The sequence below is a fragment of the Gadus morhua genome, chromosome 10, assembly GCF_902167405.1.
Source record: "Gadus morhua chromosome 10, gadMor3.0, whole genome shotgun sequence".
NCBI lineage: Eukaryota > Metazoa > Chordata > Actinopteri > Gadiformes > Gadidae > Gadus > Gadus morhua.
The window spans coordinates 15188579-15208755 of NC_044057.1; the positions used below are offsets into that span (position 1 = coordinate 15188579).

At 40.3% G+C, this 20177-nt stretch overlaps 1 protein-coding gene across 1 annotated transcript; it reads left to right on the plus strand.

Moving 5' to 3' along the window:
• The first annotated feature begins 13786 nt into the window (after positions 1 to 13786).
• On the plus strand, positions 13787 to 20177 carry LOC115552819 (uncharacterized). Its single transcript, XM_030369160.1, has 10 exons — positions 13787 to 13865; positions 13954 to 13987; positions 14487 to 14570; positions 14654 to 14745; positions 18087 to 18204; positions 18306 to 18410; positions 18525 to 18689; positions 18847 to 19029; positions 19169 to 19280; positions 19913 to 20177. The coding sequence occupies exons 1-10, from the start codon at positions 13812 to 13814 to the stop codon at positions 20025 to 20027; spliced, it is 1062 nt and encodes a 353-aa protein (XP_030225020.1). The 5' UTR covers positions 13787 to 13811; the 3' UTR covers positions 20028 to 20177.

Consider the following 20177-nt stretch of genomic DNA (forward strand, 5'->3'; position numbering starts at 1 on the left):
CCGGGTGGTACCCCGAACCCTCCCAAAAATCTGTTGCCTTCATTAAGAACCCTAATAAATCCTCCCACTCACGGCTAACTTGATCGTCCGCTGGGTCCAATGTTGGTGCTATCATTCTGTTAGGAGTGGTTGCGTGTGCAGGCAGGCAGGTAGGACCCAGACGCAGACGGTTTCTGGAAAACGGCACTTTATTCATGCCTAAAGGCTAAGGCACAGGAATCAGGGAACTCGGGAGACAACAGGGTACTCGGGAGACAACAGGGTACTCGGGAGACAACAGGGTACTCGGGAGGGAACAGGGACCACGCAGGACTAACAACCACAATGATAGCACACAGAACAAAGGAAAGACAAGGGCTTAAGTAACAAATACAACGAGGAACAGCTGAGACACATTAGGGGAGGGAACAGTAATCAACACAGGAGGGAAACACAGGGAAACACACCAAAACACGACAGACCATGACAAAAAAGTTAATGTGTATTTCTCTCATAACTTTTTGTCATTATTAAAGGGAGGCCTGATTCTCAGAGGTGGTGCTTGTGGACAGTAGGGGTGTACATTAGACATAAATAGGAAGCAAACTCAGAAGGAGGACTGATCTCTCACACATATTTAATTAATTGTTTCAAATAACCCTGCATCGTTAAATCAATGAGCTTGGTGTTTTGCTTTCAAAATAGGTGATAGACGAAGACTAAACTGCAGAATATAAAAACATCAAACGTGCCTTTTAAGGATACTTTGGATTTTTAACCATCGGACCCAGTTTACGACAAAAAAACAACACAATTGACGGCAGCTCCTGTGTTGTGCAAATGCAGCCTACAGTATGTCACTATGAATAGCCTACCCGTAGCCTACATGTTTCCTGTTTTGAAATACAGACGTGAAGGGGATGATGTGGCCCTTTTTTAATTCACTGCCCATGTTTAGGGAAAGGACGTCTAATGTCAACAAATTATTATTTTGTTTTATCACCTATTGTCTGTACATTAGGCCTAAATGTATTGTATGCCCTTTGTTATTATTGGGTAAATAAGTGTTGCTGTAGCCTATATGAACTACGTTTATCATTATTATTTAATAGGCTAATTAATAGACGAGATGGTACTTTAGCCTACGTAAGTGGGTCCCAGAGGATGAGGGGCTATGGCACAAAATAGTTTGAGAGAGGCTGGTCTAGAGTAGAGGAAACGTTCGTGTTTTTCTGAGAAATTTTAAGTATATCAATAAAAAAAATCCCATCATGGGAATTAACTTCCGGTCTACGCAGTCGCAGTTCAGCGCCACATTACTTGGTTATTGCATTCAGCAGGATATCATTGTAGCCCTGCGTTAAAATTAAAATGTATTTGTGTTATTACCTTACCTATAGTCTATGGTTAAAATACATTAACATAACATGAATGTTTAAATGCCCCTTTTCTGGGAGGCTTTCTGTTAGGCAACGTACAGCGTGGTCTGGTCAACGTACAGCGTGCAACCGGAAGATGGGTGCGCGCACTGCGCCGGAAAGAGACCAGAGACTTTTTTCTCAAGAAGACCATGGCGGGGCGAAAGACGTCTCAAAGGACATCTTCAAACTTTGAAATCAGTGATTCTGACGATTACGATGACAATGAAGAAATATCCAAAGTTATTAGGAATCTGGATGCTAAGATTCAAGAGAAAGAGGTAAAGTAACAATCAAGTTACTTAACGTTAGTTGCCTGAATAATATCAGAATCAATACTTTCAAATCAACTGACTATTTTTGGCAAATGTACGACGGAGCATTAGGGCCATACCTGCCAACATTTGACTAGCAAAATCCGGGAGGTTTCGGCGGGGCCGGTGGTGGGGAGCATGGATGACAGAGGTGGTTACAAATGTTGGTTTTAAGGGATGTTGTGCATATAAGTAGCTATTTATAGACAACATATTCATCATGTAGTCTTCAGTATATAAATAAATACACAATAACTGTATTCATTAACAAAAAACGTATTTTTTATGTATCATTATGTATGTATTCACAATGAATTCATTGACAATCACTTATTTATTAACTAACTATTACAATAACTTGTTTCATGCACAAGTCTTAAAACTACTACTGTTTTGTTTATTAACCAAACATTTTTTTTATGTATTATTATTTATGTATTCACAATCACTTATTAATTATTATAACAACTAACTTTTGCAATAACTTATTATCAATTCATTACATTGTATACAATACATAATACAATAAAATAATTCATGAATAAATAAGCAAACTTAATTAAATTAAATAATTCATAAAAATCATCACAGAAACAGTTAATGTACATTGCAGAGGTCTTAAAACTACTGTTTAGTGTTATATATATAGGTGGCTGACTTGGCTGCCCTAAGTGTTTTTTTTGATGGGGTGTACTTCGAGGCAGGCTTAGTGAAGCATTTACATGATAAAAGAGCACACAAATTGCTGTTATTTAAACTAGTACGATTTTCTGTTACAATTTTCTTAACCATACTAAAAGTCCTCTCTGAGGAGGCATTGCTGTGTGGGATGCACAGTAATGCCTTCATCAGTCTAGCCAGCTGACTGAAGCGCTTTTCTTTCCCTACAAGGCCCCAGAATCTGTCCACTCTCTGTTCCTGAGGTAACTTCTTGCTGTCTGCAACCTGGTAGTCTGTCAGTTCCTCTCTCAGCTGATCAGGATCAAGTCCCAGTTGAGGAAACAAGCACCCTAGCCTTGACACTAACACATTTTCAAACATCCTATTAGAAGGATTTCTTACAAAATGCTTAATGTACTTAATTATTGTACAAATCTTTGCTGAGTTAGGTGACTTAAAGTCTGACAGTGCTCAATACTTTTTTGTGCAAAAACATTATCATTTGAATGTTAGGCAAATGATAAAACAAGAAAGTCAACCTTATTCAGGAGAGAGGTCTAGGCGAGAGGCTGGGACCAGCACGTCCAGGTCTTGAAGCAAAGGAGAATCAAGGGGGAAGGCCTTGAGCATCTTCCTTATGGCTTTCACGTAGAAGTCCCTGACTGTCCTAAAAACACAATAGTGACAGGAGAACACAATATATTAACCAGGAATCCCAGAGAAATACAAATTAAGCATGAAGGCGTCATAACTGAAGCTATAACTTACTGATAGATTTTGGTCATTGTGACCGATGGTAGTTCCTTTTTCTCGAGGAATGCTCTGGCCTCAGCTCCAATGAAAAGATCTTCATTTTTCAGCTGGTGTTCCTGACCGAGTGACACCTCTCTGACTGGGATATTCGCTATGGCTCTGGCTGGGAGAATGTAGCCCAAATACCTCTTCACCAGTCTAGTCATCTCGTTGTGGAGTTTGTGTATCAGCACCCCCTCTCCCTTTTGGTAAAAAATGGGTAACATGGGCAAAAATGTAATGTGAAAAAACTATTTCATGTATATATAATGCTAGGTGTTCAACATTCATCCTACCTACCTGGAAGGCAGTGTTGAACGCAACCAATGGCTTGAGAGCAGCACTCAGAAAAAGAAAATCAAACTTAATCTCAGGATCATTGAGGTAGCCTGCCAGATCCCTAACTTTAACACTAGTCTCGTCCTCGTAGCTGTTAAAGTAGGCCTGAAGAGCAGGCCACTGATTTAACATTCTCAGAATGCACGTGTGGAGGCTGAGCCATCTTGTTGAACAGTATCTTAATAGCTTCAGTTTGTCTGTCGGTGAACTCCACAAACTCCTTGTAGAGTTCATTTCTCTTTGCGCTATACCCGGAAACACAAACAAACAAACAAATATGGACAATAGTAAGAAAAGTTCAAAATGTGATGATGAAATAGCCTAGTAAAGATAAACCATTACATGAAATACTCCAGGTAAAATGACCAAGAATAGGCTGTCAAACTTTTTTTTATTAACTCACCTTTTATCAAAGTGGGAGTATACCCCGACCAACAACTGTTCCACTGGGGCCTTCATGGCCTTGATGCCTCAGCCTGTGGCAAGTTGGGCGAGGTGGCAAACACAGCCCACATCCTGGATGTGAGGCTGCTTTGCTTTCAATTTTGTGATAACTGAATTGTGCCTTCCCTTCATAACATTGCAGTTATCCGAGTTGAAGGCCACCAGGTTATCCCATGTTATTCCTCTGGTTCTGTCATTAGACAATTGCATTTGTTGAAAACATAGGATGAAATTGAACATAGGAGGAAATTGAACTGAGCCTTAAGTCCATTAAACATCATTCCCTTGCTGAACTTTTAACTTTCAGTGACAATAAAGATGAATCTGATGTTATCTAAATCGGCAATAAACTTACGTTAAAGAGGTTGCCAGCTTCTCAAAAATGCTGTCTGCTGTTCCAACATTGCAGACTGGCAAATCAATAAATTTAGTGACCACCTCAAGACTATCTTCATCATATAGACGAGCCAAAATAACGAGCTCCTTCTCTTTCTGAAGTGTTGTTGATTCATCACACAGCAGACCAAATGGCTGGGTCTGGCAGGTGGCTGTCACCTCATCATTTAGCTCTGGGGCAATGGCACCTAAAAAAAAGAAATAAGTAACAGTGACTTTTAAATACTACTGTTTTGTTTTATGCTGCTGCTTTGGGTCTATCGATGCACCTGGCCCGTGGGTATAGCTGGGGACATTAGACTTTTCTACGTCAATCTAAATAGACTGAAACTGGAATATGTGCGCGGGACGAGGGGGCGTGGCAGCGGCTGTTAGTGATCCACCCTGACAACGAGGGCGAGCCGGCCGTCACAAACATGGAAAGAAGGGGGCACGGGACTGTAAAATGTTTTAGGAGCCACTTACTTAACTGCCTAACGCCACTGACTAGGGCCCATTGTTGTGACTACGTTACGCCACTGAACCAATAAATACAAGAAATACACCACCGTTTTATGGAAATTGTGAGGAAAAAAAATGATAACTTACCTTTTAGGAGTTGTGTTGTCTTCGTTCTCCCAGACAAATATTTTTTGGCAATTGCGGAGTCAGGGAACATCGATGCCACAGTTGCTGAATATTCGTCACAAAACGAAAACGAGAGGTTGTTTTTGGCAACCAACATTGCCATTTTCAGCTCACCCTGGAGCACTTGTTCCTGCTCGTTTTGTCCCTTAGTGATGAAACCCGTTATCGCCTGAGTGTCCTTTTGTGCCCCGGCAGCACGGACATGTTTCAGGGACTTTAAATGTTGACGGACGTCATTTTTACCGCCGTGCCCTATATTAAAATCAACCCGACACGCTTTACAAAAAGCGTGACTATTGTCCAGGTGACTATTTGATTTTGAATCATACTCTTTGGTCCATTCCGACTTAAAAGTACACATATATTTAATCTTCTTCGATGGTACACCCGCTTCTGCCATTTTTATACGACCATTTACGGAGTTTGCTCCACCATGTTTTTTTTTTAACTCTGCGCTCTTGAGAAGTGACCATAGACGTGATCTGATTGGCTACAGCCTGTGCTGTCGTATTTGCTGCAAATGCATTTGATTGGCTGACGCTTGCGTTGCCTCTCATGCTTGCGTTTGATACATGATCTGGCAACTTTAGAACATTCAACACACATTTTGATTTGATTATAAATAAAATAAGTTTGGACATCGTGAAATACGGGAGTTAACCAGGAGAAATGACAAAACGGGAGAAACCCGGGAAAAACGGGAGAGTTGGCAGCTCTGATTAGGGCCACACATGAAGATTTTTTTTTTTTTGCCGTGACGAGATTTAAGTCGACACGTCGACTTTAAAGTCAAAATGTCGAGATTAAACTCAACATGTCGAGAATAAAGTTGAAATATTATGTCCACTTTAATCTCTATTCGTACAGTTGAAATTAGTTGGGAGGGATAGCAACCGCTCCACGGGCCTGCACTGAATCCAATGGCTTGTGTAGAAAATTTGGTAAAATTGTATTTCAGAATCGGTTTCAACATGGGAAATGGGCAGATACAAGCATACTATAGTCGCAATATTGTTTGGATGGAGGCCTACACCACAAACAATGACACCAGGGTTATTGCCGACCTCATCCGTGTCATCCGCTGCACGCTTGGGAGGATGCCCGGAGCGTCTGCGTGCTGACAGAGGAAAACGGACGCGTCGAGATTAAAGTCGATATGATGTTTCAACTTTATTCTCGACATTTCGAGATTAAAGTCGACATGAAATTTCAACTTTATTATCGACATTCGAGTTTAATGTCGACATGTTGACTTTAAAGTTGACGTGTCGACTTAAATCTCGTCACGGCAAAAAAAAAAGAATTCTTCACGTGTGGCCCTAAGGGCCCTTACATAGTCGACGCATCGCTACGCTTACGCGTCCAAAATGCTACGCGACGCGACGCCATTAAGCGTTGAAGCGTAGCAAAACGCGTCCTCTAAATTTCTGATACGCGACGCGCGGATCCATGCAATACAAAGCGTTGTCGGTGGGGGCGATACTGCAAATATCTTACATTATTCCCACGATAGGTTATATTTACAGAAGAACATATGAGAGGATGCGGGAACGTGATAAGAATTACTTGACGTCTCTTTTACTAATTATCTGTGCCAATTTATGCGAACCCTTCCACAGGGGCAAAGTGCTATTTTGATGCGCGACATCAAACAGTTGATGCGGGATTGTGAGCCATTTTAATGATCTTCTTGTCACCCGATATTCGTTCTATTACTGGCCTTATTTGTTTTAGTGTTAGCCTATTTGAATCAATTACGTAATGTTTTGTGTTCACGTTCTATGTGAAAAATAAGTGTTCATGTTCTGTGTGAAACATAAGTTCAGTAGCCTCTTTGAGTGAATGAAATTTGAAAGCGTGAGTGTGTAGTGAATGAAAAATGTGTGCGTGGTGGGACTATTTTCTGTATTTGATCAATAAACCCTTTTTCTCTAATGTTGCCTACCATATAATTTCTGTGGACATTATGCGCTATATCTTTGGCTATAGGCCTACACTTAAATAATTCATTCATCTGTCAAGGCAATAGCTCGTTGTATAAACATTTTATATGGATATGAATTAATGAGTTTGACGTAAACCAAATTAGGTAACATGATAACTAATCAATCAAAAGTCATGTTTCCAAGTGACCAATGTATATACATTTATTGGTCATTGCGCATAACCAATCGTAGCACATTGGACTGGTGGGGAAACACGCCAGCATCTGACAATAATAATCTGCCAGCTGCTCCCTCACAAGGGCCGGTTTTGGTGAGAGTCGGGAAGATATCGGATGACTCGTGAAAGGAGATCATCAAACTTTGGCGCCGACATCCGAAAATACTGGAAATGCCTCTCCTCGTCCATGCTTCGCATTGGAAGCACCAGAGAAACAAATTCCCCATCCTGATCTCGTGTGGTATTTAAAGGGCGCACATACCATTACCACCGCCTATCTCTGCGCTTCATCACTCTTCTTCCGTAGCCACTATGATTGGAACGTCACCTGGAACGTCACCCGCGACAACACCGGTGACTCTGCTGCCACCCATGGCGTGAGTGGTGTATTGCATGTCATGCATTGCCCGCGACGTTCGCGTATGCTGTGTAGACTATGAAAGGAAGCGCGTCGCTCGCGTCACTCTCGTCGTTTACGCGCGTTGCTTGCGTCGACTATGTAATGGTGCGGCCACACCAACCGCGTTACTCGCGTTGGACAACGCGAGTAACGCGCCTAACCTGACGCTTGACCAGTGTGTGGTGGTTCAACGCTTCCAACGCGTCAACGCGCCAACGCAGCTAGATGAGTCCATGTCCATGCAAGTGAACGGAGCGTTCCCTCTTCGTCATAACTATCAAACCAAACATCCTTCACATTCACTGAGCGAACATTATGAAAGTAAAATGCACATTTCTCGCTAAAAATGTTTCCATAAACGCATTTAATGGCGTAACTATGTAACTATTTCCACCCAGAATAAAGAAAAATGTCGGCCGTGGCTGCGCTGGAGTCCGAGGTAGGGAACCCAAACGCCGCCGTGTTTGGGTGATAGAGTTTAGATCGGGTTAGATTAAATAATCTCGGATATAAATAACAATAATCGGGTTAAATAACTTCACATGGTGTGTTTCCAGCATTCGTAGTGTTGATCAGCAGATATATAGTCCGCCAAGACGTTGAGGTTGCTTAGCAACCAGAGACTCTGTCCATGCAAGTGAACGGAGCGTTCCCTCTTCGTCATAACTATCAAACCAAACGTCCTTCACATTCACCGAGCGAACATTATGAAAGTAAAATGCACATTTCTCGCTAGAAATGTTTCCATAAACACATTTAATGGCGTAACTACGTTACTATTTCCACCCAGAATAAAGAAAGATGTCGGCCGTATGCTTCTGTGCAAGCTCACTACTCTCTGCCAGTGACGTCGGGTCAAGCTCCACGCTGATTGGCCACCGCGGCTAAGCGTCACGCGTTGGAGCGTTGAAAGTTCAATTTTCTGAACTCCGGGCGTTGGTGCGTTGGGCGCGTTACTGCGTTTACGTGCGTAATTACGTGCAACTGCCGCGCCTAACGCCCCCAACGCAACGCTTCAACGCTTCAACGCGTGTACCGCGCCTAAACCAATGGTTCCCTATGCAAAAATGACGATTTTCAACGCCCCTAACGCGAGCAACGCGGTTGGTGTGGCCGTACCATAACGGCCCTAATACTCCGTCATACAACCCAGGAGTCTAATGTAACGTGCAATCTTTCCATCACCTATATAGAGCCGTGAGCCGGCGCTTCAATGGCGAAAACGAGACCAATTTGGGAGGCTGATTGGAAAGAGTCACGGTTCATCAAAAAGTATGTAAATCAAAATCCTACTGCATCACTTTTTTTGAAACTTTATTTTTACATTGAAATCTTTAAAGACAATTCTTGTCTTCCTAGTGTACTCCTCCACACGTCAGACACAGTCATCAAATATTGGTGAAGAACATGTGGAAGACAGCACAGGTAATCTCTTCTGTCAGAATCACCTTTTTGCACAGTTTTTCCTCCATTCAGTGTGTGTGCGTGCGTGCGCGTGTGTATGTGTATTTTTCGTATTGTGTAAAGTGAACGAAATTAGGAATGCAATATTTATTCAAAGCCCACACTTTTGGTGACATGTATGTATGAATGAATGTGTATGTGTTGCTATCAGGCGCGTCGTTAGCAATTGAAAACATCCGGGGCTTTAGCCCGGGGGGAGCACCGTCCTGACTCCTGCTGCTACGGTATCTTAATTAATTAAATAATTAATTAATGTATCGATTAATTAATTAAGGGCGCCCCCAACACATAGGTCGCCTATGCCGAGCGCCAGGGCAAAAATAAGACATTAGAATAGCTATAGATATAGCCTGCGTGCACCTACCCGATGTCAAGAAGCCATCGCTGCTCCGACGGACCTTTCTCCCCCAGCCAGGCAACGGCAAGTAAGTAGTGGTCTGCTTTTATGTTTCATTTTTAAGTTATTACTTATTGTCAGTGTAGGTTTAATGTTACAGATAAAAACATGCTTTATATTTAGTCAGCATTTCAGAGTTCTAATGTTTTCCCGGAATATGCATTCCTAAACTGTTCACGTCAAGTTCTCTTTAAGATCGCATGAGATGATATGTGCTATCGCGCGACCTGTAACCAGGAAGTAAACACTCGCTTGCATGAAATGATATGCGCTATCGCGCGACGTGTAACCAGGATGTAGCTTTAAATAATGAAAAAATAATCTTCCCAGACTGTTTCTGTTACTTGCTTATGCTGTATACACGTTGTTTAAGAAGCTTATCTCCATATAAATCTGAGCTGTACATGAATCTGTTAATGAAGTCTCATTTCGACTCCTTCCTCCACTTCACTATTGATGTTCTGTTGCTTGCAGTTAACTACAGCCGCCCTTCCTGGGTAACGCCACCACCAATCCCTGGTCATCCATTGAAGCCATCTCTCTCACTCTGCACATTCACACTGTTGCCGCTTCATTCTCATTGTCTCATAATCTCATTATTATGGCTGCTGTGGATGCTTTAAAAAATAAACATTTTTCTCTTAGGTAAAATCAAACCAGTGGGATGTGGGATTGAAAACCTCCAAAGCAATGTATTAAAAATTGAAAGACAGTCCTATGTGAAGTTTCTTTTTTGGGGAATTTCAAAATGAGGTACCAGAATGGATTGTCAACCCACTGTTTCTCAACCCTCTCCGATATTACTATGAGCAGTAGTATTGCATGCATACAGTAGCCTACTCACATCAGCGCCACAGTAAGCCTATAGAGGCTGCAACCATTTGCTTCTCAAAAGATTGTAGTGTTTTAGAATGAACAACCACTAGAGAGACAAGACAAGACTAATTTTGATTGACAAGTTGGCTAGATTTATATATGTAGGCCTATTTATATTATTTCTTTATTTATAAGAATGAAAGAAATTGTGTAATGAAAGAATAAAACGATGCATTTTTGTTTGAATAACATCTTGCTCCCGCAGCCAGTGCCAGCGCCGGCATTGCAAGGGGAGGGATATTACGTACATTTGCAGGAGGCGGGATAAGTGCGGCCGCTGTCACTCAGGTTTGTTTTGGTTTGACGCAGACAGCATGGAGGCAGAACGGACCGCAGAAGTCAACGCGATCGTCTTCAATGTTGCTGCAACGATGCAGCATATATTCAGAAGATCAGCCAGTACTTACGTGTATGAAAGCAGCTATATATATGTATATATATACAATTTTTTTTTTTTTTTTTTACGGCTGAGATCCGGGGCTGATCCCAAAAGATCCGGGGCTATAGCCCCGAATGCCCAGGTCTAACGACGCGCCTGGTTGCTATGCAGGCCCATTGACCTCTGAGTTGCAAGAGACCCACAACATGATTGGTAAGCATATATTTTAAAATCATAAAGCCACCATAACTGCACATTTTTTTGGGATAATCCAGTTATCCAGTCAATTAAATAATCTGTGCTAGAGTGTTTTTGCCATAAGTACGGAATTCAAAACCAACCTATAAGTGAATATCACAATATTTTTGTTGGTTTACAATTTAAGAAATTGAATACTTTCCTTTTCTGCATGACATTTTGGTTAAATAATCATAAACCTTAATTTCGAAACATCAGATTGTTTACTTAAAGCAATATAGGTGAACATTAATCGTACCTTCAGGTTTGCACAATGTCACTCAGTGCTTTTATTAGCCACATAAAATGTACAGTATATGTGGTTGTAGTGGAAGCCTCACAGCCTTTTTGGAGTCGGTCAGATTATTTAATTTCCATCTGTCTGCCTCTCTTCCTGTTTCATTTTGTAGTACTTGTACTTTTGTACAAGTACTGGCTTTTCCGCCAGTTTTCCTCACACTCCTGTTTTTTGTTTGAAATAGGTCTTGGCCTACTGTACCCTGTGTTCCCACTTACCCTCTGCCAGATTGTCATCGTCACCATATTGTAAATAACTGTAATTATCCTAATTTCCCAAGACCTTCATATACAGGAGCTGCAGCAAATGCTCGATGCAGTTGGGGAGGATGTTGCCGGAGGCTCCACAGAAGCCTCATCCTCTTCATCTCAAACATGGAGCGTACGTCAGGCATTATCGGGAGAAAGATGGCGAAATGCTAGACCTCAGCTTCTTGAAGCCATGCTGGAAGCAGGAAGGGTCCCGAAGGGCTTTTGCCAACTGTGCCATGTTAAAGAGGCAGTCATTAGCTGCACTGACTGCCTGCAGAAACACATGTTGTGCTCTCAGTGCGACATCACTCTACATCGGCAATACAGTTTGCATAACCGATCTTCGGTTGTCGGGAGCAGTCACAGAGCCCTTCCTCCAACGGATATCTTTGTCCATGATGCGAGTGGTGAGCCAACACTGGGCGAAGAAGGTATTTATGTGTATTCACTTTTTATGGAATAATTTTCCAATCATAATGTGAGAGAAGTAACCAATATCCCTCTCTTTTCGATAGTACGTCTCCTTCCATTTGCGTTGCCCAAAAGCATTTGCAGTAAGGCTGAAAATGTGTCAGTGGTGGGCAAAAAATGATCTTGGTCAACATAAATGGTAACATATCTTTGAATACTTACATAAATGAACATGAATTTTCTTACCATATATATATATATGACTTGGTTTTAATTGCTGTTTGTTTCAACAGGTCGCTATGATCTCTCTGTTCCACTGCTGACATGTGAAAGTTACAAATGCAAATGGACACCACAGATTAAGGACTTTATATTAAATGGTTACTGGCCTGGGACAATTGATTTCCAGACAGTGTTTGCTATTGAGGTTTTCTCTTCATTTGAAGACCTTAAAATCTGTGCTCCTGGTCTGAGTAGACATGCATTTGTCCGACTGTTGGAAAGTCGCTCAGTTCGTGCTGGCAGGGTAATTCACATTTTGGAAAATGTTTATCGTACATAATTTTTAGCAGTATCTAAATTGATCAACATCTTACAAGCATGATCATTACATGTTATAGGTATTATACTTATTATCATGGTTTATCTCCCACAAGTCAAGTAATTTATGCTTTTGACATTTATCTTGCATTTATTAATTAATATGTATTAGGTTGGCACAGTCTCATCCGAAAATCTCCAGAAGAGCTTTTTGGAGTGGACATATTGCCGGCACGAGATTGATTTACTTCTAGGCGATGACCATTTCTCCTGTCCTGCTTGTGGAGATGATATGGTGGCAGTGTCTCTGGATGGCAACAGGAAAATGTACCGCTTCAATCGCAAGGGGTAAGTAGCACGATAGTAAAATGGACATTATGTACATTTATACTTCAGTACAGCAAGTAATGAGAAGCTATTGTCACATTTGGTGCTGTACAAGCCTTATTTTTTCCTGCTTCTGTCACTTTCAAAATCCATGCATGTCAAAGTGAAAACAGATTTTAAGATGATCAACTCCAGACAATATAAGTGAATGTACAGATTGGTGCAGAATTTGTTGGGTCAAATTTCACTGTTAAATTTGATAGGGCAATTGGACAGGAAAGCCAGTGAGATGGCTCTGTTGTTCCATTTGTATTGAAAGTGATGCTTTACTTTTTCCTTGAAATCAAATCCAATGGAGAGTTCACCCTACACTAGAATTACAATGTCTGGAGGCCCTGTTAATCAGTTAACTGCTTTCTTCTCAATAGGGCAGATGAATCCCCCTACTTTGAAGGGACTTTTGTCGCCAAAGACACTGAAGTGGAGGCATTTGTGTCAAGGATTCGCCATCAAGTCAAAACTGTGAGTTTTACTGTTTTCTTTTAACATTTTGTTTGTGCTAAGTTCTTGTTAGATTGCTGTAAAATGCATAAGATGCCGTCACTTTTTGGAATAGGTGAACTTTTTCTTGTTTCATTAGGCACCTGGACGCCCATCCTGCGGTAAATCCACGTTTAAAGCAGGCATGGAGGCTACCAGAAAGTCTGAGACCAGACTGGACGAAGAGGGCATGATGACATCCGTCTGCAGGCACTGCATTCTCTTCAGTGGTAACCAAACAAAATGCCATACTAAAATAATCTTTTGACATTTCAGTACCAGCTATGATTCATAAGTAATGATGCACTTCTGTAATTTGTGTGTATATTGTAATATCCATACAGTAGTTCATTTAACACCTTCAAAGGAGTGTATCTCTGTTTTGGATACAGGCCTCAACATGTTTCGAGGAGAAATATTTGCCTACCCTCTGTACCTACAGCAAGATCTTGGTGAAAAACACAAGATAGAGTTTGTTTGCACAGACGTTATGTGTAAATTCTACCCATATGTGCAGAGGGTAGTTGAGAAATTTCCAGAGCTGCAGTATGTCCTGCAGATGCAACCATTTTTATCCGTGATGCATGCGAAAGGTCACTCAACGAGATGTGAGGTATAAATCAAATTGTAATGTTTATGATGGTAACTGGTACAAGGTATATTTTCATGACTTAATTCTATTTATTTTTGATTCTTGGCAGGTTGAGTGGAGTGGTCGCAACCAGAAGGGGGCAGGTAGGGTGTGATGACATTTTTACTGTAATAATAATAAAAAAAGAATGCTTAGTATTCAGGTATCATTTAAAATGATCACTAGTCACGCTGGCTGCAGGGGGACTATCTTCAAATAGCACAAATTCTCAGTCCATGTTCTATGAACATGCATCTAATATGAGCTGTAATGGGTAGTTCATGTTTTTAGTTTGTGCCAGCATGAGGCTCAACCATGAGGCCAGATGACTCATAACTGCAACGACCTCCTTGCTATGGAAAGGCAAACATATTTGGTGGGAATCGGATCAGGAGATGAACTTGGGATACATTCATTCTAAAATTGAATATTTGGCCTGATGGTGGCACTGGTCATGGGGTTACAAACAGAGTTTATCCTAGGGGTAATGAATCTGCACAGCAATTAAAAAAAAGATATTCATGGAAGATATTAGAGTTCAATTAACAACCAACGATTTGCATTTAGTATGAGGCTATTCAGGAATGTAATACATTTCTTTAGGTCTGACAGTTGGTGAGGAAGTGGAAATGGTAAATTCTTACCTCTCACGTGCAGCGACTACCACCAAATACATGAAAAAAGCAAGTGAGTAACAGATTTAAAGATCTTCAATTTGTGGCTCGTTCTCTGTTCCAAGTAAATTCCTAAAGAGTAAAACTGTCTTTCAGGACGCACCGACATGATAACGCTTCATGCTCGTGGTTGGAACATGGGAAAGGTGAAAGTCTTGCACAGATACCTAGCCAAAAGATATATCAAGGTACTTTTTTATATATATACAATATAATATACAACTTAACACGTACACATGTACAGAAGATTTGGCTGCGACACCCTTTTTATATCAACAGGATACTCTGTGAGATAATGTGTTTTCATAATTTTAGCAGACATGATGTATACCCATTTTCAAATGTCTGTGATGAAACATGTTAATTGTTTATTTACTGAATTTGTTAATACATTTTTAATTTGCATTTATACTTTATTGTCCGGTAGTACATATAGACAAGAGATTTGTAGAAAGAGGGAGTGGGTGACAAAGTTCTGCCTGGAAATGATCAGAGGAAATTATTATACCCAGAGTTCTCCTATTAATTATTTACAGGCCACCCACATATTCTGCAAATTTTTTCGATGAATTCACAGAATTATTGTCTAGCATCTCCACAGAATTTGACTGTCTAGTTATAACTGGTGACTTCAATTTTCATACTGATGATTTGAATGACAAGTGTGCAAAAAAACTTTTTACCATTTTGGACACATTTGAACTGTCTCAACATGTGAAAGAGGCTACTCATTGTAAGGGGCACACTCTAGACCTGGTTATCACAAAGGGCCTCAATGTTTCTGATCTCTCTGTGACTGATCCTTCCTTGTCTGACCACTTTTGTGTTTTCTTTAACATATCTTTTATTCCCGACATACAGACAAAATCAAACACTGTCAAAAAACGGTATATCAATGAAGATTCTAATGTACTTTTTAAAAAGGCCATCTCCTTGCTACCACCTCTAAACCCATGTTCTGCTGATGATCTTGTAGAAAACTTTAATTTGAAAATTTTGAAAGTCATAGATGTCATTGCACCTTATAAGGTTAAAACGATTTCTGGAAAGCAAAAGGCACCCTGGAGAAAAGCTGCTTCTGTAACAGCACAAAAAAAGGAATGCAGGAAGGTTGAACGCATCTGGCGTAAAACAAAACTTCATATTCACCATGATATCTATAAAGAGAGCCTCCGTGCCTACAATTTAGACTTAAAAAATGCTAGAGAAACATTTTTCTCCAATATCATTAAAACCAACACTAATAATGCAAAAACCCTATTTGCAACTGTTGACAGACTGACCAACCCCCCAACAGAAATTCCACCTGATCTCCATTCCACGCAGAAATGCAATGAGTTTGCAGCTTTTTATATTGATAAAATTGAAGGTATCAGACGCGCCATCAATATCTCCACGTCAAACAAAAATGTTGGACTACCACCCTGTTCAGGCAAAAATTACGTGGCAAGGATGGCATGCTTTAATGTTATAGACTCAAAATCTTGTGGAAACTGTGACACAACTAAAGCCATCCACCTGTTGCCTTGATACTATACCTACCAACCTCTTTAAGAATGTTTTCGACTGCCTAGCAGTAGACATATTGCAGATAGTTAACAACTCTCTCCAGTCAGGCAAGTTCCCAAAAGCTTTGAAAACTGCAGTTATTAAACCCCTTTTAAAAAAGCGGAGCCTAGATGCCTCTATTATTAACAACTACAGACCAATATCAAATCTACCCTTCATAAGTAAAATCATTGAGAAAGTTGTCCTCCAGCAACTAAATCACTTCCTGGCATCAACTGGTTGCTGTGACACCTTCCAATCAGGATTTCGACCCCTGCACAGCACTGAGACCGCCCTTATTAAAGTTGTAAACGACATCCGTCTTAACACAGACTCTGGCAAAACCTCAATACTAATGCTACTTGACCTCAGTGCTGCATTCGACACTGTAGACCATACATTACTTCTGGAAAGGTTAGAAAACTGGGTGGGGCTTTCAGGCACTGTCAGGCACTGTAAATTGGTTCAGGTCCTACCTACAAAATAGGAACTACTTTGTTTCCATTGGCGACTTTGTATCAGAATCAACCAACGTGACATGTGGAGTCCCACAAGGTTCGATCTTAGGACCCTCTTTATTCAACATCTACATGCTCCCACTAGGGCAAATCATGCAAAATAACAATATTGACCATCATTGCTATGCTGATGACACGCAAATCTATGTATCGCTATCACCAAATGACTATCGGCCCATAGATCTGCTGTGCCAGTGCATTGAGCAAGTGAAGGAATGGATGTGCCGAAATTTCCTTCAACTAAATGAGGACAAAACAGAGATAATTGTATTTGGTTCTAAAACGGAAAGGCTTAAAGTAACCCAACACCTTCACTCTCTGTCCCTGGAAACCTCAATCAAAGCCAGAAATCTAGGGGTTATCATGGATTCAGATTTACATTTTGACAGTCACATCAAATCAGTTACAAAATCGGCATATTATCACCTTAAAAATGTAGCAAGACTTAGAGGGCTCATGTCCACCGAAGACTTACAAAAACTTGTACATGCCTTTATCACTGGTAAGCTTGATTACTGCAATGGTCTCCTCACAGGTCTCCCAAAACAAACTCTGAGGAAGCTTCAGCTTGTTCAGAATGCTGCTGCTAGAGTTCTAACAAAGACCACAAAATTTGATCATATTACACCAATTCTGAAATCGTTACATTGGCTTCCTGTAGGTCAGAGAATTGATTTTAAAATCATGTTGCTAACCTATAAATCCCTACATGGTTTAGGCCCAAAATATTTAACTGATATGCTTCCACTACATCAGCCTTCTAGACCACTAAGATCCTCTGAGACCAATCTGTTAATTATCCCCAGAGTAAACACAAAACATGGGAAAGCAGGATTTAGTTACTATGCAACAAATAGCTGGAATAAACTCCCAGAGGATTTAAGACTTGCCCCAACTCTGAGCACCTTTAAAACAAGACTGAAGACTTTTATGTTTGCTATAGCTTTCTGCTAAAATCTTAAATACATTGCACTTTCTAAAAAGCTTTTTTAACTTTGCCTTTATTTTCTATTTTAATACTAAAATGCCTTTTTCTATTTTACCCATTTCTTTGCATATGTTTTTCTTTTACTTATCTATTATTTTATTTTATTGTATGACAATGTTTATTTGTGAAGCACTTTGAGTCTGCCTTGTGTATGAAAAGTGCTATATAAATAAAGTTGCCTTGCCTTGCCTATCACACCTCTTAACCACCAAGATCACTTTAGAGGTTGATTCTTGTGATTCAATATTTTGTGGGTAAGGTGATTGTTGGTGTTGCATGCTGTCATTTGATTGGTGCATTTGCCACTGAAGGACTTGCACTGGATGAATTTACTGACCAATGTCTCTTTGTTTTTATTGTCGCCAACACTCCTTACTGCTGCTAAAACTCCTCAAATTGAAAACCCTACTTTATTGGACAAGTAAACACTTAATGAAGGTCTTGTTCAGAAAATAATGCATATACATATTTGCAGTCTAAGCAGAGGGCAGTTGCTGTGGGCAAGGAACTCCAAAACCTTTTGACAACACTGCAGACAACTCAAGTGGAGATGAAGCAGTGGGTGAAGGAGGTTGAGGAGTGGGCTGCATCCAGTGAGTTTTTCTGTTGCTACAAAATAATGCATTTACTTTCATCTGTTTTCATTATACATTTAAGGAAACAGTGTTAAATGAAAATGAATGTTTACATTAAGGTCCAAAGTCCACCAATTGCCAGGACCAACAGGGGCTGCAGCCGGTCATGGAGGGTCTTGTCCTAAAGATCAAGCAGCGTAAAGCTGAGCTGTACAGAGACATAGGTATGTATTTATATAGGTAGTAGTAGGATGATTGTTTTGAAATAAAGCATTTTATATTTGTGGCACAGTAATAATATATTTTAAATATATATTTGTCCCTGCTTTGCTTTATAGACAATAATAAAGATCGCAGGCCAAAGCGGGACCTTATTACGAAGGAGAAACGTAAACTGGAGGAGTCAATTGCTTCGTACAACAGTCTTGTACCTGACACGGCGGCTGTTGATACAGCAGATGCCATTCTGAGTCAGGAATTCCCCATTTGGCCATGGGATTCTGGTATATGCATTTTTATTCACGTAAAACGTATTAGTGTATGTATTTGCTTTACACAATGTCCCTTTTGTATTTTGTCTATTCCCCAGGAATAGTAGAAGTTCATTTTAAAAAAATTCTCAAGTTTGTTTTTAACTTCATCATAATTACTTTGTTGTAGCATCCACAATCCCCCTCGAGACCAAGAAGGTGGTTTTTGACAAAACCATGCTGCTGTCTCGAGTCCAGGAAGAGGATGGGATTCTCATTAAGGAGATGAGGAACCACTGCCGCTACCTGACTGGATCCTCAAAAGCGGTCAAAAGAGAGATCCATCAGATTGAGGAGGACCTGTCTAAACACAGTAGGCGTTTAACTGAAACACTGACACGTTTAAGTATTGGAATGCAAAGGGATTCAGTGGTCACAAATGTATACAACTCACATACAGTATCACTGTTACTTTTCTCATGAATCTAATATAGCCCCTTTTCCCATTTTAGGCTCTCCTCCTCCTAACATGTCCTTGCAGGCCTATGAGGGGCTGAAGTGCTTGTTGCTACAAAAGCTACAGGGGTTGACCAAACAGATGGATGAGGCCTTCACTACATACAGGTTAGTATACCTCATGCAGACCATTTTCTGAGAAATACACACTTGCTTTGGTTGTTTTGAGTACAACTAATTTAAATTGGTGAGAGGCATGTTCTTTGCAATCCATCTACACATAAAACCAATTTATAGATTCAAACAATGCCACATTTATAACATACCATTTCTGGTACAAAATATAAGAAGGTTGTCTGACATATAACACAATACAAGAAATTATACAAGAAATTAAGACATTAACAACATTGATATATGATCCCCTTAATATGTGTATTTGGTTTAAATTAATGAGTATAGAGATTCCTTACTACATGACCGAAAGTATATTTTTGATGATTCATCAGTTCTCTTTCTTTGATGTTCAGGTATAGAATATAAATCATCCGAAACAGCAGTGCGTAAATAAGCGCTTGACACACTGTCTGTAAATACTGCATATCAGGTCAAATGCCTTACAGAATATCTTATTAAACATTTCATTACTTATAATCTTAAATCACTGTTTACTCTAAAATTCTGTAATATTACCTTGTAGGTAGTTATACAAATTGATTTATCTACTGTTAACATTGCAATGCTGTCAGAAGACAAGACTGGATGCAAACCATGACAATAACTTGTGCTTTTACGTACAGGAATGTATTGACAGACCCCACTGTGCTTCGGGAAGAGATTGAAGGCATAGAGGAGATGGAGGAGGGGGAGATTCCATTGTCCCTTGACGAGACTGACTCTGACAATGCTGAATAACGCGTCTCTGCAGGAGGAGATTGAGCGGAAGGAGGGATAATTTGACAAGATATGTTGTAAAAATGTTTAACTGGCCTCATCGCATAATATAATCTATAAAAACAAACTGTTCAAAATGTTGTGTTGAGCTTGTGATCTTGTTGTGCAATT

Coding starts and splice junctions, on each gene's coding strand:
- LOC115552819 (XM_030369160.1), top strand. CDS start 13,812: ATGCAACCATTTTTATCCGTGATGCATGCGAAAGGTCACTCAACGAGA. Junction 13,866..13,953: donor GTCACTCAACGAGATGTGAG/GTATAAATCAAA, acceptor GATTCTTGGCAG/GTTGAGTGGAGTGGTCGCAA. Junction 19,030..19,168: donor GGAGGACCTGTCTAAACACA/GTAGGCGTTTAA, acceptor TTCCCATTTTAG/GCTCTCCTCCTCCTAACATG.